The 21,439-nt window shown below is 44.9% G+C and overlaps 1 protein-coding gene across 1 annotated transcript; it reads left to right on the forward strand.

Annotated features, from left to right (window-relative positions):
- The first annotated feature begins 729 nt into the window (after positions 1-729).
- LOC125356136 (sulfotransferase 1C2) lies at positions 730-20,720 on the forward strand. The gene is made up of 8 exons (XM_048352484.1): positions 730-879; positions 3,317-3,489; positions 4,296-4,421; positions 10,723-10,820; positions 15,308-15,434; positions 16,354-16,448; positions 16,575-16,755; positions 20,363-20,720. The coding sequence occupies exons 2-8, from the start codon at positions 3,339-3,341 to the stop codon at positions 20,473-20,475; spliced, it is 891 nt and encodes a 296-aa protein (XP_048208441.1). The 5' UTR covers positions 730-879; positions 3,317-3,338; the 3' UTR covers positions 20,476-20,720.
- The last annotated feature ends 719 nt before the right edge of the window (positions 20,721-21,439 follow it).

The raw sequence follows: 21,439 nt of genomic DNA on the forward strand, positions 1-21,439 counted from the left end.
GCCATTCAGAACTGAGGATCTTGGTTTGAAGCCAACCTGGGAAGAAAATTCACACATACAAATTGAGGAAATAAAAGAATTTTTTTTTCAGGAAGCCAGCAAAACAGAGATAATAGACAGGTTTCCTAAACAATCCCCATAGCACAAGTTTTAGGCTATTTTCTTCTATCCTATGCAGGAAGAGAAGTCCTTAGGCAATCATTGATAAAACCTAGTGGCTAGGAATCTGCTGATTTGGCGTATCTTGGTATTGTGTATCTTGAAAAGGGAGGAGAGAGTTGGGAAAACAACCTGGCACTACTAGTTTAAATGATTAACAAGGGCTGTGTGTTCAGAGAGGCATACACTTTTTCTAGAAAAAGGTAGCAGCATAGAAAGCTTCAGGCTCAGTTTTCTTTGACCAATAAGCATAGCCACACTGCCTATATCCCTGCCCATTGGGGGATTCCCCACCAAGCTGGAGGGAGGAGCCTCCAGAACAGGAAGCACACTGGGCTTGCTCCAAGTTCACGTCTCTAGGTGGTCACAGAAAGGAAGCAACAGTGTTTGCCTCCATGCACTCCTCCTAATGACCACAGCACAGCCAGGGACCCGGATCCACAATCACGCAATCACCGTACAAGTAAAGTAAGTGACTAGGTGTGTTTTTGCGTAGTACGGCCTCTCCTAGTAACAACTCCCATTGACTCCATGGACCCGATCACCTCCTGAAGTAACTTCCACCTGCTGAAGGTCATGGCCCTCTGGCCTCGTTGTAATTTGAGCCTCTGAGAGTGTCATACCCAGGTAGCTCCACCCTCCTTCCTTGGAATGTACTGACCCTGCTCAATGACCCTTGGGCACACATTGGAGCTGCTGGCTCTCAGCTAGAGATTGAAGGTAAGAAGGGGGCTTTAAAAGTAGTACTGTGTCTGTTTAATGCATTTCTTTCATCTTTAATCAAGTAGGTGTTATTGTATAAAATCAAGTCAAAAAAAAAACTAAGGAACCAGAAGGAAAAAAAAAGGTATGTGTAGCTGGTTGTCACTGGTGGCTCCTACCTGCAATGCTAGGTACTCAGGAGGTTGAGATTGGAGGATTACAGTTCAAATCCAACCTGGGGAAGGAAAACATGTGAGACTCTTACCCCCAATTAACCCCCAAAGAGTACTAGCTGTGAGCATAAAAGCTTAGGGACAGCACTCAAGCTCTGAATTTAAACCCTGGGACCAGCACACATACATACACACACACACACACACACACACACACACACTCACATCAGTAAGATATGTGTAGCCAAACAACTTCTGCCTAGGTTAGATCTAGAAATCCAGGCCGTAGCTTCCAAAAGCTCTCCCTGCTCAGAATACCATCTCTTTTTTTCCCCAGAAGCCTTTTCCTCCTCCCATCAGAACCCGCTGGACTTTTCTGGCCTTGATTCCATCGTGTGTGTGTGTGTGTGTGTGTATGTGTGTGTGTGTGTGTTATGCCTGCATGTGCACCAGTACTAGAGCTAGAACTAAGAGCCTAGGCACTGTCCCTTAGCTTTGCCTCAAGGCTAATGCTCTACCATTTGAACCACAGCTTCACTTTCAGCTATTTGCTGGTTAATTGGAGAGAACACTCGTGGACTTTCTTGCCTGTGCTGACTTTAGACTGTGATCCTCAGATCTCAGCTTCCTGAGTAGCTAGGATGACCGGCATGAGCACCTTCACCTGACTTTGACTATTTTCTCTGTCTGTGATGGCCCTCTTTGCATCCTGAGCTTTAACAACACCTGCTGGGCCTGCAAAGAGGACTGGCCCAGATCCCCTGGGGACAGGGGTGACCTCATGCTCCCCAGCACTGCCAAGAACAAGAAGAAAAAGTGCGAACAACAGAAACATAAAGAACAAATTGTCCATTCACAATACCCAGTAGTTGGAGACAACCTGAATTTCTCTGGGCAGATGAGTGGCTACGTAAAATATAGTATCTGTAGGTATGGAATGTGATCTTTAAAAGGAAGGAAGACAATTGAGAGTGGATACCTGTAACCCCAGCACACAGCTGGGCACAGGAGGATTGGGAGTTTGAGGCCAATCTGAGATATCTGGTGAGACTCTGTCCCAAAAACAGAAACAGAAAGAAGAAGAGGAGAAAGACAAAAGGAAGAAATCTTAAAACATGTCCTAATAACTGGGTGATTCAAGGACTTCTGCTGAAAAGATGTTTCTAATGTCTGGGAGTGAGGAGAGGACAGGGATCCTGTCTTTAAAGGAAGGGCCAGGGAAAGGTGTTTATACAAAGTTCTACTTAACCACTTCTCAGGGTGCACCCTCTTTAAAACTACTACATTTTTATGGATACAAATAAAATTAAGCCCTCTGAAAGGAAGTAGAGAGAGATTTTTTTTTAGAAAGCCGCATTGGAGATCCCTTCAGTCCACTAAAAAATAACCAACTCCTACCTTCTTTTTTTTCTTTCTTTCTTTTTTTGAGGAGTGAGGATGAGTTTTAAGAAAAGGGAAGTAAGGTTCTGAGTTGGGCTCCGGAGGGTGAAACGGGGTATCAAGCCGATATCTCCTCAAGCTCCTCGGTAGCCAACTCCCACTACCCACTCTACCAGTTCAGCATTCTCATCTCTCCGGCTGCTTCCTCAGTGTTGCTGTCTAGGCCGCTCAGCTCAGCCAATGACCCCTTTCCTTCTGAATGTCAGTTTTGTGTGTGTTTTTAAAAGTCACCTGCTTAGTTGAAAAAACAAAAAAACATGTCATAATAGGAACGAGCCTTGAAGATATTAAGCTAAGTAAAACTAGCCATTCAAAATACAAATATGAGCTGGGCATTAGTGACTCATGACTGTAATCCAAGATACTTAGGAGGCTGAGATCTGAGAACCAAGGTTCAAAGCCAGCCTAGGCAGACAGATCTGAGAAACTCTGATCTCCAGTTAACTAGCAAATAGTCAGAAGTGAGGGTATGGCTCAAATAAAGAAAAAAGCCAAGCAAAAGTGCAAGGCTATGAATTCAATCCCCAGTGCCAGCACACACACCAAAAAAATTTTTTTTAATATTGTATGATTTACTAATGTAAACATCTCAAGGTCATAGATACTGGAAGGTGAATGGTGGCTACCTGGAATTGGGGAAGGGACGAGGAGTTAGTGTTTAACAGAAACAGCGTTCTTCTGGGAAGATTGAAAACAAGAGTTTTGGAGATGGATGCCAGTCATGGGGACGTAACACTGTGAATATAATTAATGCCACTGAACTAACTGCCTGTCTACACATAGTTAAAATGGCCAGTATATATCCTGTGTAATTTACTATAGTCTCTCTTCTCTTTACATAGAGACCCTCCATCTGGACACACTATGACCCAAACCCCACAGCTGAGGAAAGAAATCCTAATAAGAGAGGTGGAGGGGGTTCCCCTGTTGCAGTCAGCGGTGGACAACTGGAGCCAGATCCAGAACTTTCAGGCCAAACCCGATGATCTCCTCATCTGTACCTACCCAAAATCAGGTGACCGTGGGCCCTTCCCTGCTGAGGCAGCACAAGCTGCTCACCTAAGTTAGATACCAGGAGCTGAGATCTGGGGACCAAGGTTCAAAGGCAGCTCAGACAGGAAAGTCCATGAGTCTCTTGCCTCCAATTAATCACCAAAAAAGCCAGAAGTGGGGCTGGGGATATGGCCTAGTGGCAAGAGTGCTTGCCTTGTATACATGAAGCCCTGGGTTCAATTCCCCAGCACCACATATACAGAAAACAGCCAGAAGCGGCGCTGTGGCTCAAGTGGCAGAGTGCTAGCCTTGAACGGGAAGAAGCCAGGGACAGTGCTCAGGCCCTGAGTCCAAGGCCCAGGACTGGCAAAAAAAAAAAAAAAAGCCAGAAGTGAAGTTGTGGCTAAAGTGTAGAGTATTAGTCTTGAGAAAAGAAAAAAAAAAAAAAAAAAGCCAAGCAAGATCTCAAGGCCCTGTGTTCAAGCTCCAATACCAGCACAAAAAAATGTTAAACATGCTCCTTGCTGTCCCCACTACTTCCCACGTGCTCAGATGCACGTGGGTTTTCTGAGGCCCAGGGAAGTGGTTATGGAGCCGTGCCTGTTGTCCTGTTGTCCTCTACCAGGCCGTGCCCTTGAGCAGCTGTGAGTTTTGCCTCTGCGCTCTACTTGTGGAGACTGTTTGCTGCATCTGTCCTGGGTAACAGGACTCGGGCCTACGGGCACATTGTAGTCACCAACCAGCTCCTTGACCCTTTTCTTGCTTAGAATTTGCAGGAAAGATTAACTAGCAAGGTTTTGCTCCTCAACCTTCCCCTCTGACCCTCAGGAACAACATGGATTCAGGAAATTGTGGATATGATTGAACAGAATGGGGATGTGGAGAAGTGCCAGCGAGCCCTCATTCATCATCGCCACCCTTTCATTGAGTGGGCAAAGCCACCCCAGCCCTCAGGTGAGAAGCTCTCCCACCCCCTGGAGCCTTCCTTCTTCTCCAGTCTCTGTCCTCCCCACCCCAACCCTCTTGTTTCTTTATCCCTCTTTCCCCCTTACCCTCTCAGCCAAAGTGAATCACCAAGTAAGAAGGGTGACATGGCTCAAGTAGAACAAGCAAGAGGCCCTGTGTTCAAAGCCCAATACTGCCATAGGAAGGAAAAGAAGGAGGGGACAGGAAGGGAGGAGAAGGAAAGGGAGGGAGGGAGGGAGGGAGAGAGGAAGGGAGGGAGGGAGGGAGGGAGGGAGGGAGGGAGGGAGGGAGGGAGGGAGGGAGGGAGGGAGGGAGGGAGGGAGAGAAGGAGGGAGGGAAGAAGGAAGGAAGGAAGGAAGACCAGTATGAGAGTCAGATTCTACCTAGTTTTGGTTCTTTGTTGTTGCTGTTTGTTGTTTTGTTTTTTGTTTGGGGGAGGGGAGTGAGCACACGTACACATACACACACACACACACACACACACACACACACACACCAGTACTATGGCTTAAACACAGGGCCAAGGTACTGTCCCTTAGCTTTTTGCTCAAGGCTATCTCTCTACCACTTGAGCCACAGCTCCACTTCTAGCTTTTTAGTGGTTAATTGGAGATAAGAGTTTTATAGACTTTTCTGTCAGATCTGACTTTGATCTGTGATCCTCAGATCTCAGCTTCTTGAGTAGCTATAATTACAGAGCTTCTAGCACCCAACTCTCGTGGTTTTTTTTTTTTGGTTCTTGAGCATCTCTTCCCTAGTCATGTGCAACTCCAGAACTCAGAGAAGTTATAAAATGTTATTCAAGATCTATATATGCCTTCTTCTATTAGCACCCTACCTCCATAAAAGCCCCATGCAGGGAGTGCCTGATCATTCACACACACACACACACACACACACACACACACTCATTATTCAATAGAGAAACTTTTGTCAGACAATGATTAACATGGAAGTTTTTCTCTCCATACAAAAAAAAAAAAAAGCATCATACTACAGGACAAAAGAAACCAGCCTGGCTAAATGACAGCTATCAGAAGTACTTTACCCAACAAGCATGATGGAAGACCTCCTTCCCTAAGTCATAGCCTTGCTACAACCTGTGTGATAGGAACTTGGGACCCAAGTAGCTGAAGCCATGAAAAGGCAAGTCAGTAGCACCCCTAGCATTGTAATTCTTGAAGCAATCCTTGCTTGATACACCGCTCCTGATCTGATGTATGTAGCAGCTTAATACCTGTGCAAGGAGGGTAGGTCACCAATTCAGCACCCCCTGGCTCTGATGGCTCTCTGGATCTTAGAGTTCCTTATTGGGAGGGTGGCCACCAGCTTTGCAAAACAATTCCTAGTACTCTTTGGCTGTATACTATCCACGGGTGCTAGTTCCACACCCCTGCTTGCCTAGCTGGGACCCACTCGCTGTGCAGTCAGGCTCTTCCATCTTGTAACACTGAGCATCAGGATGGTACAAAAGTTAAAGATAAACAGGGCTTAGGCCCTGATGGTAGTAAGGTACCAGTGGCTCACACATAACCATCCTAGCTACTCAGGAGACATCTGGGGAGCAGTTCAAAGCCAGCCCAGGCAGAAGTTGATGAGACTCTTTTCTCCAATTAACCACCAGAAAGGTGGTTAAAAGTGAAGCTGTTGCTCAAGTAGTAGAGCATTAGCCTTGAACAAAAAAGTCTAACTGCCCAGGTCATAAGTTCAAGTCCCAGCACCAAAATGTGTCTCTGTGTGTGTCTGTATCCTGACTTCATGCCCCTCCATTTAACAGTTTCCTGAGCTACAAAATGCAATAGAATTAGTGCTTGCCTCAGTGAATTATTGTGACCATGAAATGAATTCCATACGGGTAAAATGCCTAAAACAGTGGCTGGCACATAGAAGACACTAGCATTGGGTATGATTACCAAGGACCTCTGCATGCTAACACTCTGGCCTGAGGAGGTGTGCCATGTGCTTTGTAGCCATCCAAGCCTAGCTTTTGATTGTGTTTCTTCATGTTGCTCTTACCACCATTGTTTTACCTCTGACAACTTAGGATATTAAAGAAATCAGAACTAGGCATTGTGTTCATGCTTGTAATCCCCAACATATGGGAGGTTGGGACAATAGGATCTCATGTTTGATGCAATCTGGACCAAATGCAAGACCTTGTCTCAAAAACAGAGTGGTTCAGATCTGTGATCCTAGCTACCTGGGAGGCAGAGATCCAGACTAAGCAAAAAAGTTGGTAAGACTTCCATCTCATCCAACAAGCCAGGCATGGTGGGTCCTATGTGCAATCTCAGCTATATGTAAGTAGAAGGGTTGAGGTCTGAGGCTATCTTATTCAAAAAGCAAGAGCTAAGCTGGGCACTGGTGGTTCATGTCTATAATCCTAGCTACTTAGGAGGCTGCTATCTGAAGATCACAGATCAAAATCAGCCTATGCAGGAAAGTCTCCTAGACTCTCATCTCCAACTAACTACCAAAACAGCCAGAAGTAGAGCTGTAGCTCAAGTGATAGAATGCTAGCCTTGAGCACAAAAAAGCTCAAGGACAATGCCTAGGCCCTGAGTTCAAGCCCTAAGGCAGGCACAAAAAGTAAAGATAAAAAAGCAAAACCCAATCTTAAAAAATAATTAAAGCAAAAAAGGCTGAGATGTGACTCCATAGGTGGAACAATTGCCTAGCAAGTGCAAGGTCCTGAGTTCAAACCCCAGAAGAGAGAGAGGGGGGGGGAAGAGGGAGAGAGAAATATTGGGCTGAACAAGATTTCTGATGAGATGTTCTTGGACAGTAAGGAGTAAAATGTCCAGATAGCTGACATGTAATTATCCAGTCAGCAAAATGCAAATGAGGGCCTGGCTCAGGTCAACCCCAGCAGCTGTCAATGTTTGACAAAGCACAGTGACCAATCAACCAGCTTGGCAATGTCCCAGAAGCCCATGCAGCAATTTATGAAACACGGTGCCTGTGTCTCAATTGCAACACACAGTCTCGGGCTGGGGGACTTCAAGGTGCAGAGATGTGAGGTGGAGACTCAGTTGTGCAGAGGTTTTCTCTCAGCAATGAGCCCCTGACACGGAGATGAGACCCCAAAGAGAGGAGCTGCTCTGACACAGACACACACATGTGAATCCAGGATCAAAACCACCCTTGGAGGGCTCTGGAGAGCATGAAACACATGCACGATGGCTCACCAGCATCCCTTCCAGGCCCCTTCCACCTCTGCCCAACTCCCACCTACACAGTCATTGTGTCGGTTTAGAAAGACTTGGAGGGCTGGGGATATGGCCTAGTGGCAAGAGTGCTTGCCTCGTATACATGAGGCCCTGGGTTCAATTCCCCAGCACCACATATACAGAAAACAGCCAGAAGTGGTGCTGTGGCTCCAGTGGCAGAGTGCTAGCCTTGAGCAAAAAGAAGCCAGGGACAGTGCTCAGGGCCTGAGTCCAAGCCCCAGGACTGGCCAAAAAAAAAAAGAGAGAGAGAGAGAGAGAGAGTAGTGTATTACATTTAAAAAAAAGAAAGAAAGAAAGAAAGAAAGAAAGAAAGAAAGAAAGAAAGAAAGAAAGAAAGAAAGAAAGAAAGAAAGAAAGACTTGGAAATGATGGCTCAGTTCAACCAACTACAGGCCACCCCGGGCTGCTTGCAAGGCCTTATATCTTGTGATTAAGGATCCCATAAAGACAAGGGCAAGGCTGGGAATGTGGCTTTGTGGTACAGTTCTTGCCTACCATGCATGAAGTCCTGAGTTCGATTCCTCAGCACCACAGAAACAGAAAAAGCCAGAAGTGGCACTATGGCTCAAAAAGAAGCTAGAGACAGTGCTCAGGTCCTGAGTTCAAGCCCCAGGAGTGGCAAAAAAAGACAAGTGCAGACCAATTCATAATAAGTACTGAGGGTGTCTGACATTAGCACTGAGTGCAATGGGTAGGGTGAGGGTCACATAGCCAGAGGAGACTCCTAGAGAAGTCAACCCACAAGATCACCCAAACTGGGTGCTGGTGGCTCACATCTGTAATCCTAGCTACTCAGGAGGCTGAGATCTGAGGATCACAGTAGGAGAGTCTGTGAGAATCTTACATCCAATTAACCAGCAAAAAGCTGGGAGTGGAGCTGCAGTTCAAGCAGCAGAACTCCAGCCTTGAGCCAAAAAGCTAAAGGACACATATACACACACCAAAGCACCCATTACTTTCATTGCTGAGTGCCTGTCTGTCTCTCCTGCCAGACTGCCAGCACTCTACAAGGAGGGGAAAAAAGCTTCCTACTCTGGGAAGACTATTGGCACAAACTGGCTGGAGTGATTTGTCTGACTGTGTGATTCACACAGCCATAATCTATTTGGCTCCAATCCCACCCAGGGCTAGGATATTAGTAATGAGGATCATGGTGCAGATGATGAAAGCAAAAGAAAAGCTGCTCCTGCTGGTGAGGTGGGAGTGTACTCCCGGCCTGAGATGTGCCCTTCCCAAGGCCTCCCATCCTGTGCCTCCTAAACCAGGGTTTCAGCACCTGAGGCCATGCAGGAGCTGTAGTCAGATAGCCAACAAGTCTTTTTGGTTCTCGATGAGACAGAGAGGAAGAGAGATGAAAATGGGCATGGAACGCTGGTTGGCTGCTTGATGGAGAGCCCCCCAAGCCCACAGAAGCACTCTCTACTCTAGGGCTCTTGGGAAGAAAAATGTGGAGTTGCAGCTGGGCCAACACCTCTCCACAAGAGGACTGGTCAGGAGAGGGCAGCTGCAGGCTTGTTACCCTGGCTGTGGTGGCTGTGGTCAAAATGTGGGCATCCCGTTAGAATACCAAGCCCTAGTGAGGCTCTGGATAGCCGCTGCAGCAGGGCGTGGAATCTTGTCCACAGGAGGAAGCTGAGAGCCACCATACCGGGAAGAAAATCAACCTCACAGAGACTCACCTGAGCCTGAGACTCTACCTTTGCCTTCTGTCTGATGTGTCTGCTGCTGTGTCTCCAATTGTTTTCATTCCTATCTGTCTCTTGTGCTTCTCTAGCTCCACAATGTTGTTTTTTTCCCCTCTCATCTGAGCCTATTCTGCTCTTTGGCTGGATTCACTTAAAGTTTTGCAATTTCCCACCCTCTTCGGTACTCGTTCCTCGTTCGTGATGACCATTTCTTCTGTTTCTTTGCACATTTTCACATAGTTATTTATGTTCCCTGTCCATGCATGCAGGAACTATAGATCTTTCAGAGTTTATTTCCCATAGGGCATTTTCTCACTTGTTTTGTAATTTTTTTTTTAATTTTTTTTTGGGGGGGGCAGTCCTGGGGCTTGAACTCAGGGCCTGAGCACTGTCCCTGGCTTCTCTTTGCTCAAGGCTAGCACTCTGCCACTTGAGCCACAGCGCCACTTCTTGCTATTTTCTGTATATGTGGTGCTGGGGAATTGAACCCAGGGCTTCATGTATATGAGGCAAGCACTCTACCACTAGGCCATATTCCCAGCCCATGTTTTGTAATTTTGTTAAGAGTTTTGCTTTCACTAAACAGGAGGCTGGCTCTGAGGATCACACTTTGAAGCCAACCAGGCAGGAAAGTCCATGGGACTCTTATCTTCAATTAACCAGCAAAAGGCCAAAAGGGGCTCAAATACTAAGAGTTCTAGCCTTGGGGAAAAATACCAAGCAAACGTGTGAGGCCTTGAGTTCAAGCTCCAGGACTAGAAAAAAAAATAGGTAGGAGCTGGGGAGAGTAATGGAAGAAGTGACTCTAGTCAAGATGCACCATAAACATAAATAGACATATTAAATTATAATGTATTTGTACAATTTGAAAGTGTGTGTGCATGCACACGTGAATGCGTGCATGCGTGTGTGTGTGTGTGTGTGTGTGTGTGTGTGTGTGTGTGTGCTACTGATACTCTGGGCTGAGCAATGTCCCTTAGATTTTTCACTCAGCACTGGTACTTACCAGTTGAGCTACAACTCCACTTCTGGCTTTGGGCTGTTAATTGGAAACTGAGTCTTTCATTCCCAGATTGGCTTCAAACTGTGATCCTCAGATCTCAGCCTTCTTTGTAGCTAGGACTACAGGTGCATGTGGCTTGAAGATGTTATTTTTCTAGTTTTAAAAGAAAGGAGAATAAAAAGATATTTTATAACATTTTATATTATTTTAAATTTTATATTATTTAGAAAAAGTATCTTATAGCATTTTTCTATTTTTTAAAAAAAGGAGAAAAAGACAGACATCCAATAGGATGTTCTGAAGAGATTATAAAACAAAAGTCTCCCAGTACTTAAAACCTTGCGCACTTTTTCAATTGCCTTGTTTTAAAGGTGTGGAAAAGGCAAACGCGATGCCCCCTCCACGGATACTAAAGACTCACCTTTCCACGCAGCTGCTGCCACCGTCCTTCTGGGAAAACAACTGCAAGGTAGGACGGCAGCTTCCCTGGGGAGAAAAAAGCCCATTGAGAGCAAGTCCTGAAGACGCAGCTCACAATGCCCTCATTTTCATGGCTCCGCTGGAGGGTGAGCAGCTTAGCCACAACAAGGAAAGTCAAACCCCCTACTCAGAATGGTGCTCATCTTAATGGCCTCAAATAAGACAGGAAAGCAGAAGCCACACAGAGGTATTGCAGGTAACAGGGAACATGAGACACTTGGCCAAGACTCTGGGTTCCTCCTTTATCCTGGGACCTTATTTACCACATGCTTCTCTATGTTCCAGGAAGGGTGGCCCTTAGGGGAGCTAGGGCCTAGGAGATGAAAACTTCGGTTTCCACGGTTATGGAAAACCAAATATCCTGCAACCACTTTTACACAATACTAATAAATGCTGCATAACAAGCGTCCTCTTAAAGGCACAACTGAGATCAAAATTAAGTACGCAAAGTCCCTAAGTTCCAAAAATGAAGAAAGGGGGCTGGGGATATGGCCTAGTGGCAAGAGTGCTTGCCTCGTATACATGAGGCCCTGGGTTCAATTCCCCAGCACCACATATACAGAAAACGGCCAGAAGCGGCGCTGTGGCTCAAGTGGCAGAGTGCTAGCCTTGAGCAAAAAGAAGCCAGGGACAGTGCTCAGGCCCTGAGTCCAAGGCCCAGGACTGGCCAAAAAAAAAAAAAAAAATGAAGAAAGATGGAAAGCTTAGAGAAGTAGTTGAGACTGGACCTGTTTGGGTGGGGGAATTTGATGGCCTGGATAATCCACACAAGGTCAGAGCCTAGTACACAAAAAAAAAGAAGAAGAAATATAAGTGCTATGGCTATAATCCTAGTTACTCAGAGACTGAGATCTGAAGACTGCAGTTCGAAACCAGCCTGAGCAGACAAATCCTAATGACTCGTATCTCCCATTAACCAACAAAAAAAAACACAGAAGTGGAGCTGTAACTAAAGTGGTAGAGCACCAGCCTTGAGTGAAAAGGCCAAGCAAGATCATAAAGCCCTGAGTTCAAGTCCCATTTCCAGCACACACACAAAAAGAAAAAGAGGAAGGAAAGAAGGAAGGAAGAAAGGAAGAAAGGAAGGGACGGAGGGAGGGAGGGAGAGAGGAAAGGAGGGAGGGAGGTAAAATAGATAGATGATGGATGGATGGCTGAAAAGAAATCAGAGAGGAGTGAGGAATGGAAGGGCTGCACTTGATGGATAGAGAAAGCAAAGGAGCTCCCAAGCAGCCTCTGAATTGGTTCTCAGCTTCCTGAGATGTAGCTACAGGCCTCCTTACCTAAAGGTTTGATATTCAAACTGGCACTCCCCACACTGTTCAAGAAACTACACTGACAAGTCAGTATACGGTGGTACTCACTGCTGGTATCTCCAGGATTCCCGGGAAAACACACAGAGATCCTCTCTGAAGGAACACACAGATGTGCACAGGCCCCCAGGACTCCTTGAGATCATCAACTTCCCACACTACAAAAACGCCAAAGAATGAGCCGCCATGAGAGAGAGGCTGCAGAAAAAATAAACCGCATTTAGACCTTAAGAACTTCAGACCAAGGGGCTGGGAATATGGCCTAGTGGCAAGAGTGCTTGCCTCCCATACATGAAGCCCTGGGTTCAATTCCCTAGCACCATATATATAGAAAATGTCCAGAAGTGGCGCTGTGGCTCAAGTGGCCGAGTGCTAGCCTTGAGCAAAAAGAAGCCAGGGACAGTGCTCAGGCCCTGAGTCCAAGCCCCAGGACTGGCAAAATAAATAAAAATAAATTTTAAAAAAAGAACTTCAGACCAAATCAGCCAAGTATTGAAATAAAAGAATATTAAGTTATGTAAAATAATGAAAGGCTTCCAGGCACCAGTGGCTCACACCTATAATCTTAGCTACTTAGAAGGCTGATATCTGAAGATGGAGGATCAAAGCCAGCCCAAGCAGGAAAGTCCATGAGACTCTTACCTACAATTAGTCACAGAAAAGGCCAGAATTGGTCCTACGGCTCAAGTAGTAGAGTGATAGCCTTTAGCAAAAGGAGCTCAGGGACATAGTCCAGGCCTGAAGTTCAAGCCCCAGGACCAACAAAATAATAATGATAATAATAATTAAGATTGAAGCAAAAATAAAGGAATTGGAAGGATACTATTAACAGAAAAACAAACTGGGTGTGTAGGTACTGGGGCTTGAACTCTAGGACAAGGCCCTGCCCCTTAGCTTTTTTGTTCAAGGTTGGAGCTCTAAGACTTGACTCATAGATCTACTTTGGACTTTTTGCTAGTTAGAGATAAGAGTCTCATAGACTTTCCTTCTCGGACTGCCTTTCATGATCCTCAAATCACAGCCAGGATTACAGGCATAAGCAAGGAAAGGAAAGGAAAGAGGAAAGGAAAGAGGAAAGGAAAGAGGAAAGGAAAGGAAAGGAAAGGAAAGGAAAGGAAAGGAAAGGAAAGGAAAGGAAAGGAAAGGAAAGGAAAGGAAAGGAAAGGAAAGAGGAAAGGAAAGGAAAGGAAGAGAAAAAAGAAAGAGAGAGAGAAAGAAAGAGAGAGAGAAGAAGAAGAAGAAGAAAAATTGAGGAGTGGGACTGGGAATGTGGCCTAGTGGTAGAGTGCTTGCCTAGCATGCATGAAGCCCTCGGTTCGATTTCTCAGCACCACATACACAGAAAAAGCCAAAAGTGTCACTGTGGCTCAAGTGGTAGAGTGCTAACCTTGAGCATAAAAGAAGCTCAGGAGCAGTGCTCAGGCCCTAAGTCCAAGCTCTAAGATTGGGGAAAAAAAAGTGAGGAGTTTTCTATAACAGAAAATGCAAACATGGAAAATTCAAAATGAAGAGCAGGCCACATGTAAAATAGATACAGCTGAATAGAGAATTCATGAACTTGGATAGGAGACAGCATGGAAGGGTGAAAAGAGAGAAGATTCTTTTTTTTTTTTTTTTTTTGGCCAGTCCTGGGCCTTGGACTCAGGGCCTGAGCACTGTCCCTGGCTTCTTCCCGCTCAAGGCTAGCACTCTGCCACTTGAGCCACAGCGCCGCTTCTGGCCATTTTCTGTATATGTGGTGCTGGGGAATCGAACCTAGGGCCTCGTGTATCCGAGGCAGGCACTCTTGCCACTAGGCTATATCCCCAGCCCGAGAGAAGATTCTTGTATGAGAGGTAAGAAATAGAAGGAGCAAAAAAGAAATCTATGAAATGTCAGCAACAATGCAGTGAAAGACACCTGAAGTTAAAAAGTGCAAGAATCCAAGTTCCTTTTTTTTCATCAACATTTTATTTTAATTTTCTTATTGAAACTTGGTATCTTGGTGTATTGGAAATGTGTGCCAGGACTTGGACGATGGTGATAAACTTCTTCCAGAGCAAAACTCCTCAATCTCAACACCTGTTTAAAGAGACCAGGAAATGATTGCCATAGAAGAAGAGGTTCGTGTTGACAGATTCCTAGAAACAGGAGATGCAGCAAAACACAACGAAGTACTGGGATTGGTCAGGAGGCAGAGAGAGTGAAAGGACAATATAAACAAAAGCTTGTATTGTTTCTGATGGAAGGAACAAGAGAGTCAGGATAAGCATCTCAGGGTTGACTGGCTGGACTAATTTCAGCAGGCCCTGAGCCATAGAGCTGTGCCTAGTCATCTGGCACTGGGTCCTGGGTTGAACGGACACATGGATAGAGACGATATGAGGGCCTCCTAGAAGAGGTGCTTGGACTGTGGGCTGTGGCTTGGCTCATTTGCATCTTCACTGTCTCCAGAAATGAGGTCTTTCTGGAAGGAACAAGGAGAGTCAGCAAGGCCCCAAGATGTACTGTACTGGTAGTGTAGCTCAAGTGGTACAGCACCTGCCTAGTAAGAAAGCACAAGACCCCACGTGCAAAACCCAGTCCTGCCAATAAATAAATAACTTGCAAGAGCAAGAGACCTGAGTTCAAGCTCCAGCACCAGCGCAAAAAGAAGGAGGGGGGAGAATTGCCATGCGTGCATTGGGCAGCATGTAGAGAAGTTCTCCATCAATCTCAAACTATTGTCAGCTGTATTTAAATTGTTGCGTGACCTGCTGAGTGTTTCCTTGCCCCCAGTGTTGTAAAAATCTGTCTCGCAAGGCACAATGCCTACCTAGCAAGCTAGGATTACAAGCATAAGGCAATGGCACCTACCCTGGCACAAACTCTTCACCGGCTTGGCAATCTACTTCTCCAGCATGAGGAGAAAGCTCACCAACACTCTTAGAAAGATGACAAGTCATTGTTTCTAAAGGAAAATTTTGCTCCTGGCACCAAAGAGGAAATCAGGAATCGAGCTAATTGACCAATGACTCGAGGTTGAAAAGAGGTCAGGATTGGCAGATACAAGTCCAAGTTTGTTACTAGAACAGAAGAGCTAAGTGGATGTTGCAGCCACTCTCAGGAGAACTCAATTCAAGTAAAGTCTGTGAAAATCCACTTTTAATTCCATCCTTCCCCCACCTCTCTTCTTACCCCATAGTTCCTTTATGTAGCTCGAAATGCCAAAGACTGCATGGTTTCCTACTACCATTTCCAAAAGATGAATCAAGGACTCCCTGACCCCGGTACCTGGGAAGAATATTTTGAAACCTTTATCAATGGAAAAGGTAAGGAAAAAAATACTTGACATGGGGCTGGGAATATGGCCTAGTGGTAGAGTGCTTGCTTCCTATACATGAAGCCCTGGGTTCAACTCCTCAGCACCACGTATATAGAAAAAGCCAGAAGCGGCGCTGTGGCTCAAGTGGTAGAGTGCTAGCCTTGAGGAAATGAAGCTCAGGGACAGTGCTCAGGCCCTGAGTTCAAGCCCCAGGAATGGCACACACACACACACACACACACACACACACACACACAAACAAACAAACAAATATGTCACTAGAGCCGTAATCAGTCATATCTTTCACACTCAGTACTCTGATGTTTAGGCCTTGCTGGTCCTAGAGGGCTTATGCTCCCAGTAGTAACTGCTCATTCCTACCCGGGGAATTCCTACCCAAGCCTTCAGCACATAGCCAAACCCCAATACCACGCTGGCGTTCTCATTCCAGGGCGGATATACATCAAGGGAAACAAGCATGCCATTTAACTCCCTAAAATGGCATATGCCTGCCTGGACAAGTCCCCCGACCTGGGACCAGGTTTAACAAGTTTGCTTCTTTCATAGAGGAGACCCATCGCCCTCAGCAGACATCACCCACCTGATTCAAAAGCCTTTACTGTAGGCCACCTGGATCACAGAACTACCCTCACTATGAAATATGAGGTATGATAGTTCTTGTGATTGTACACACACACACACAAAAACAAAAAACATGAAGCTAGTTTCAGTAGAATGTTAAGACAAATAGCCCCAAGGCCCCCTGGTTCATATGGTTCTCCGAATCGAACATCTCAGAACCTTTAGGATATACCCAGTCCAGAATCTCCCTTGTCCCTCTCCAACGTACTTCCGATCAATCAAACCCCAACTCGCAGAAGGTTTTGAGCAATCTCTGTTTAGATGTTCTTTCTTGTCTGTTACAGTGGTCTGGGGATCCTGGTTTGACCATGTAAAAGGATGGTGGGAGATGAAAGACAGATACCAGATTCTGTTCCTCTTTTTTGAGGATATAAAGAGGGTAAGAAATCACCACTTCTGACTTCCATAGAGAAACCAGGACTGTTTCAGGGTGGGCCTTCTTGGAAGGCCAGACTTAAAATATGTCTTTCTCTTTCTTTCCAACGCAATGTCACCCTTACCACAGGATCCAAAGCATGAAATTCAGAAGGTGATTAAGTTCATGGGAAAGAACCTGGATGAAACAGTGCTGAATACAATTGTCCAGGAGACAGCATTTGAGAAAATGAAAGAAAATCCCATGACAAATCGTTCTACAGTTCCCAAATCTCTCATGGACCAGTCCATTTCCCCCTTCATGAGGAAAGGTTTGTGGGGCCTTTTTTTTTTATTTAATCAAATACTCTGCTTTTCTGATAACATATTGCCAAGAGGATTTTTGATGTCATTAATGTCAAGACAACACATCCTAATTATTTATGTCTGTTTCTAACAAGGTCTAGCATGATCTAGATGAGAGATGTGAGCTCTACAAACAACAGAGGTTATGCAGTCCATTGATAACTAAGGGAAGAGCCACCATTGTCTAGAATCCCAAACTATAGGGTCTGGGGCCATAGCAACCGGAGCCTATGGTTCTATTTATAGTTCCAGCTACTGTCCACATCAATGCTTTCCTCCACTGGCCAGCCTACTGTCTTCCCACCTTATTGGGTCACTTTTCTACTCTAGAGCTTCTGCTGCCTCAATTTCTGTTCAGAACTGGACCTTGACCTTATCTTCTCTACATCATGATTCTCAACAATTAACTCTCTCCCTCCCCCACTTCCTCCCTTTTCTCTCCATCCCCCTCCCCTCCCCTCTCCCCCTCCTTGGCAATACTACTTGGGCTTAAACTCAGGGCCTGGGACCTGTTTCTTAGCTTTTTTGCTCAAGGCTAGCACTCTACCACCTGAGCCACAGCTCCACTTCCAGCTTTTTTTTTTTTTTTTTTTTGGCCAGTCCTGGGCCTTGGACTCAGGGCCTGAGCACCGTCCCTGGCTTCTTTTTGCTCAAGGCTAGCACTCTGCCACTTGAGCCACAGCGCCACTTCTGGCCGTTTTCTGTATATGTGGTGCTGGGGAATTGAACCCAGGGCTTCATGTATGGGAGGCAAGCACTCTTGCCACTAAGCCATATTCCCAGCCCACTTCCAGCTTTCTTGATGGTTCATTGGAGCCATGAGTCTCACAGATTTTCCTGCCTAGGCTGGCTTTTGAACTGTGATCATCAGATCTCAGCCTCCTGAGTAACTAGGATTGTAGGCATGAGCCACCGGCAACAAGATGCTGCCTCCTTCACGAAATGTTTCTTAACTCTTGTTTCCAAAAGTAGAAATTTTAGTTGACCAAGTTAATGCTTTATATGGGGGGGAGGGGAACACTTCACAATTTTTGTATGGGAGGGAAAAACAGAGAGAGGGATGATGTCCAAAAAAAGTACACCTTACTTGACTTACATAACTGTAACCCCTCTGTATATCACCTCTGTAACAACAATTTAAAATTTTTTAAGTAATACATAAAATAATTGTGAAAATTAAAGCAATACAGGATTATATGCTTATAAATAAAGATATCCAACAAAATCCCACTCCAAAGAAGTTAACTACCAACAACATAAAGCTACCTTCCTATCTGTTTTGTAAACAATTTCTTCTCGGGGCTGGGAATATGGCCTAGTGGTAAAAGTGCTCGCCTCGTATACATGAAGCCCTGGGTTCAATTCTCCAGCACCACATAAATAGAAAAGGCTAGAAGTAGTGCTGTGACTCAAGAGGTAGAGTGCTTACCTTGAGCAAAAAGAAGCAAGGGACAGTGCTCAGGCCCTGAGTTCAAGGCCCAGGACTAGCAAAAAATAAAAACAAAACAATTTCTTCTCTTTCTCACAACAGTGGACTCTGATTTACATGCCACTCCGTAATATCTTTCTTCTTTTCTTTTTACCCATAACCAAATTTTTTTCTCTGCAATTTCCAACCTATGTACATTAAACCATTCTTCTGAAGCAAATCAAACAATTCTGCTTCTCTTCAAAAAAAAAAAAAAAAGGTAAGGATTTGACAATAGGCTTTCTTCCAGTCTGTTCATATTTTCTTTCTGAACCACATTTTCCTCATGCTCATACAAACACAAAGATGTATCAGTCACGGGTAGCTCTGTACTCCCAGCTAGTTGGAAGGCTCACAATTCCAGGCCAGTCTAGGTGAAAAGTTCATGGGTTCCCATTCCCCATCGGCATTAATAGCTGGGCACAGTGGCACTCACCTGCCACCCTAGGTACGGTAGGAAGTATAGATAGGAAGGTCACCATCCAAAGCTGCCTGAGCAAAAATGCAAGATCCTATCTCAAAAGTAATCAAAGCAAAACAGGAAAGAAACATAGCTTTGGCAGTAAATTACCTGCTTAGCAAATGTAAAACCCTGAGTTCAAATCCCAGTAATGGAAAAAACAAAAACACAAAGCTATGTGTGTATATATCATATATAAACACTATGATGAAAACTCGTTTCCCAAAGCACAAAAAGGATTATTTTGCACTTCCTAACCAGAACATGAGCTGTTCTTCTAGACCAAGGCATGTAGACCCATGAACCTGCTAGGGGTCCCATGTTAGCCCAAATCTGGATGCTTGAAACGTCATCCAACTGAGAGGTTGGTTTGGGAGTGATGGAGGAAAATGATGAAAGGGATGATGCCCATCAAGATGAATTGCACTTATAAACAGATTCATTGAATGGTAATCCCTTCTTACAACTATTTAGACATACTAAAAACATAATTTTTTAAAACTCATACAACTATTTCTCTAATGACAGCATCTATAGTTTATATTGTTTTCAAATTATTCTCTTTATGCATTTACAATAAAGGGCCAAGCACCAGTGGCTCATGACTATAATTCTATCTACTAAGGAGGCTGAGTTCTAAGGATCACAAATTTGAAGGCAGCCCAGGCAGAAAAGTCCATGAGATTCTTATCTCCAATTAAACATCTAAAATCCATAAATGGACCTGTGGCTCAGGGAGTAGAGCACTAGCCTTGAGTGAAAAAGCTAAATAACAGCATCCAGACTCTTCTGTATTCAAGCCCCAGTACTGGCACTTAAAAAATAAAAACAAAAACTATTTTTGGTGAAAAAATAGTGTCTCTTCCTAATTGTTTCTAATAGTGATATAATCTACATATAAACAAATGCAATCATAGTTCAGCAAATGTAGATAAGCATATGAAACCACATCACCAGAATCCCAATGAAGATAGCAAATATTTTTGTCACCCCAGAAAGTTCTTTTGTGTCCTTTTGTAATCAGTCACTGTGCGAAGGATGACCACTGCTATACAGTAATCACTCATTGGTTTTGCTTGCTCTTGGATATCATGTGCATAGAATCACTTCATTTTTTTTATATCTGGGTGTCTTTGGTCAGTGCTAGCACATTAAGATGGTATGCATGTAGTTCACTCCTTTTTATATCTGTGAGTGTCCAACATACGAATGTACTACAGTATCCAGGTAAAGCCAGGTTGTACCATGTCACCTGCTCCCTTATAACCATTGTCTGCCTGGTTTAGAAGCCTGCAGAGCACTTCAGGTACTCCAGGGCCCATTGAAGGGGGGTCAGGTAGGGCAGTCCCAGTGAAGGCACTTCACACTCTAGTCAAGGCCTCTCGGGGCTGGGGATATAGCCTAGTGGCAAGAGTGCCTGCCTCAGATACACGAGGCCCTAGGTTCGATTCCCCAGCACCACATATACAGAAAACGGCCAGAAGTGGCGCTGTGGCTCAGGTGGCAGAGTGCTATCCTTGAGCGGGAAGAAGCCAGGGACAGTGCTCAGGCCCTGAGTCCAAGGCCCAGGACTGGCCAAAAAAAAAAAGGCCTCTAGGTCTGTCATTCAGAGACAAATGCTCCTGTCTGGGATTCTGTCTTTTAGGGATGGTCGGTGACTGGAAAAACTACTTCACTGTGGCCCAGAATGAGAGGTTTGATGAAATCTACAGGATAAAGATGCAAGGAACTTCCATAAACTTCTGCATGGAACTCTGAGCAGGGCTTAAATTTTAAGAGGAGAAGGAACACAGATGCTGCCTTCAGTCTTAGCTGAAAGAATTTCTGCAAAAGCTCATTTGTAAATGAACGTGGATATGGGACAAACTGGTTCTGTGATTAACAGTATGTCACAACTTAGTATAAAGCAGCCATGTCAGATTACTATTTTCTCCAATGTTCTTTGCAAAAACAAACAGCCAGATGGGGGGAAAACCGTTTAATAAATTAAGTAAAGACACTAACAAGGACTTTTTTTTAAGCCCTATTCTTCTAGAAACCCCTATTCTTCTAACGTATATAAATATATTGAATATAAGTACACAAATATCAGATTACATCTAATAAAATGTCTGATGTCCCAGCCATATCAGACAGTGCCACTCTAGGTTTGATTCGGAGTACTGTCCGCTCATAATGGGAAAAGACCCTTTGAGGACCCCTCTTGGAGGAAGCCCAAGAAAGTCTGTTCTGAGCACTCTGGGCTGAGGGGGTGTGGCACAGAGGAAGCATCAGAACCCAAACCCTGACTAAGGGATTTCTGGTGCTGGTCATACAGGAAACAGAAAGTGTGAGGGTGGCCTCGTGGGAATTTGACTTCTATTCTGGCAAGGGCAGAAAAAAGGAGACAGGACTGGTATCAACAAAGTCAAACTTACAATAGATTCCAGGGAGATCTCCCATAGTGTAATTCCCTAGAAAAGCAAAATCTCTTAAGTTCAGCAAAGTAAGACACCAGAAAGTGAGTACTTGAAAAGGGTGAGGTGGGGCCAAGGGGAAAGGGGCAGATGGATGAAGAGGATAAGGGTGAGAATGCAGTCAAGAATTGCAGTTTTCAGATCTCAGCCTCCTGAGTAGCTGCACTTATAAGTGTGAGCTGCCAGCTCCCTGCTTCTCATTGCTTCAGAACTCTGTTACAGTCGGAATGTGCTGTGCCTCCTAGAGGTCCGTGTGGTCGAGGATT

The sequence above is a fragment of the Perognathus longimembris genome, chromosome 8 (genome assembly GCF_023159225.1).
Source record: "Perognathus longimembris pacificus isolate PPM17 chromosome 8, ASM2315922v1, whole genome shotgun sequence".
NCBI lineage: Eukaryota > Metazoa > Chordata > Mammalia > Rodentia > Heteromyidae > Perognathus > Perognathus longimembris.

Coding starts and splice junctions, on each gene's coding strand:
- LOC125356136 (XM_048352484.1), top strand. CDS start 3,339: ATGACCCAAACCCCACAGCTGAGGAAAGAAATCCTAATAAGAGAGGTG. Junction 4,422..10,722: donor AAAGCCACCCCAGCCCTCAG/GTGAGAAGCTCT, acceptor CTTGTTTTAAAG/GTGTGGAAAAGGCAAACGCG. Junction 10,821..15,307: donor TCTGGGAAAACAACTGCAAG/GTAGGACGGCAG, acceptor CTTACCCCATAG/TTCCTTTATGTAGCTCGAAA.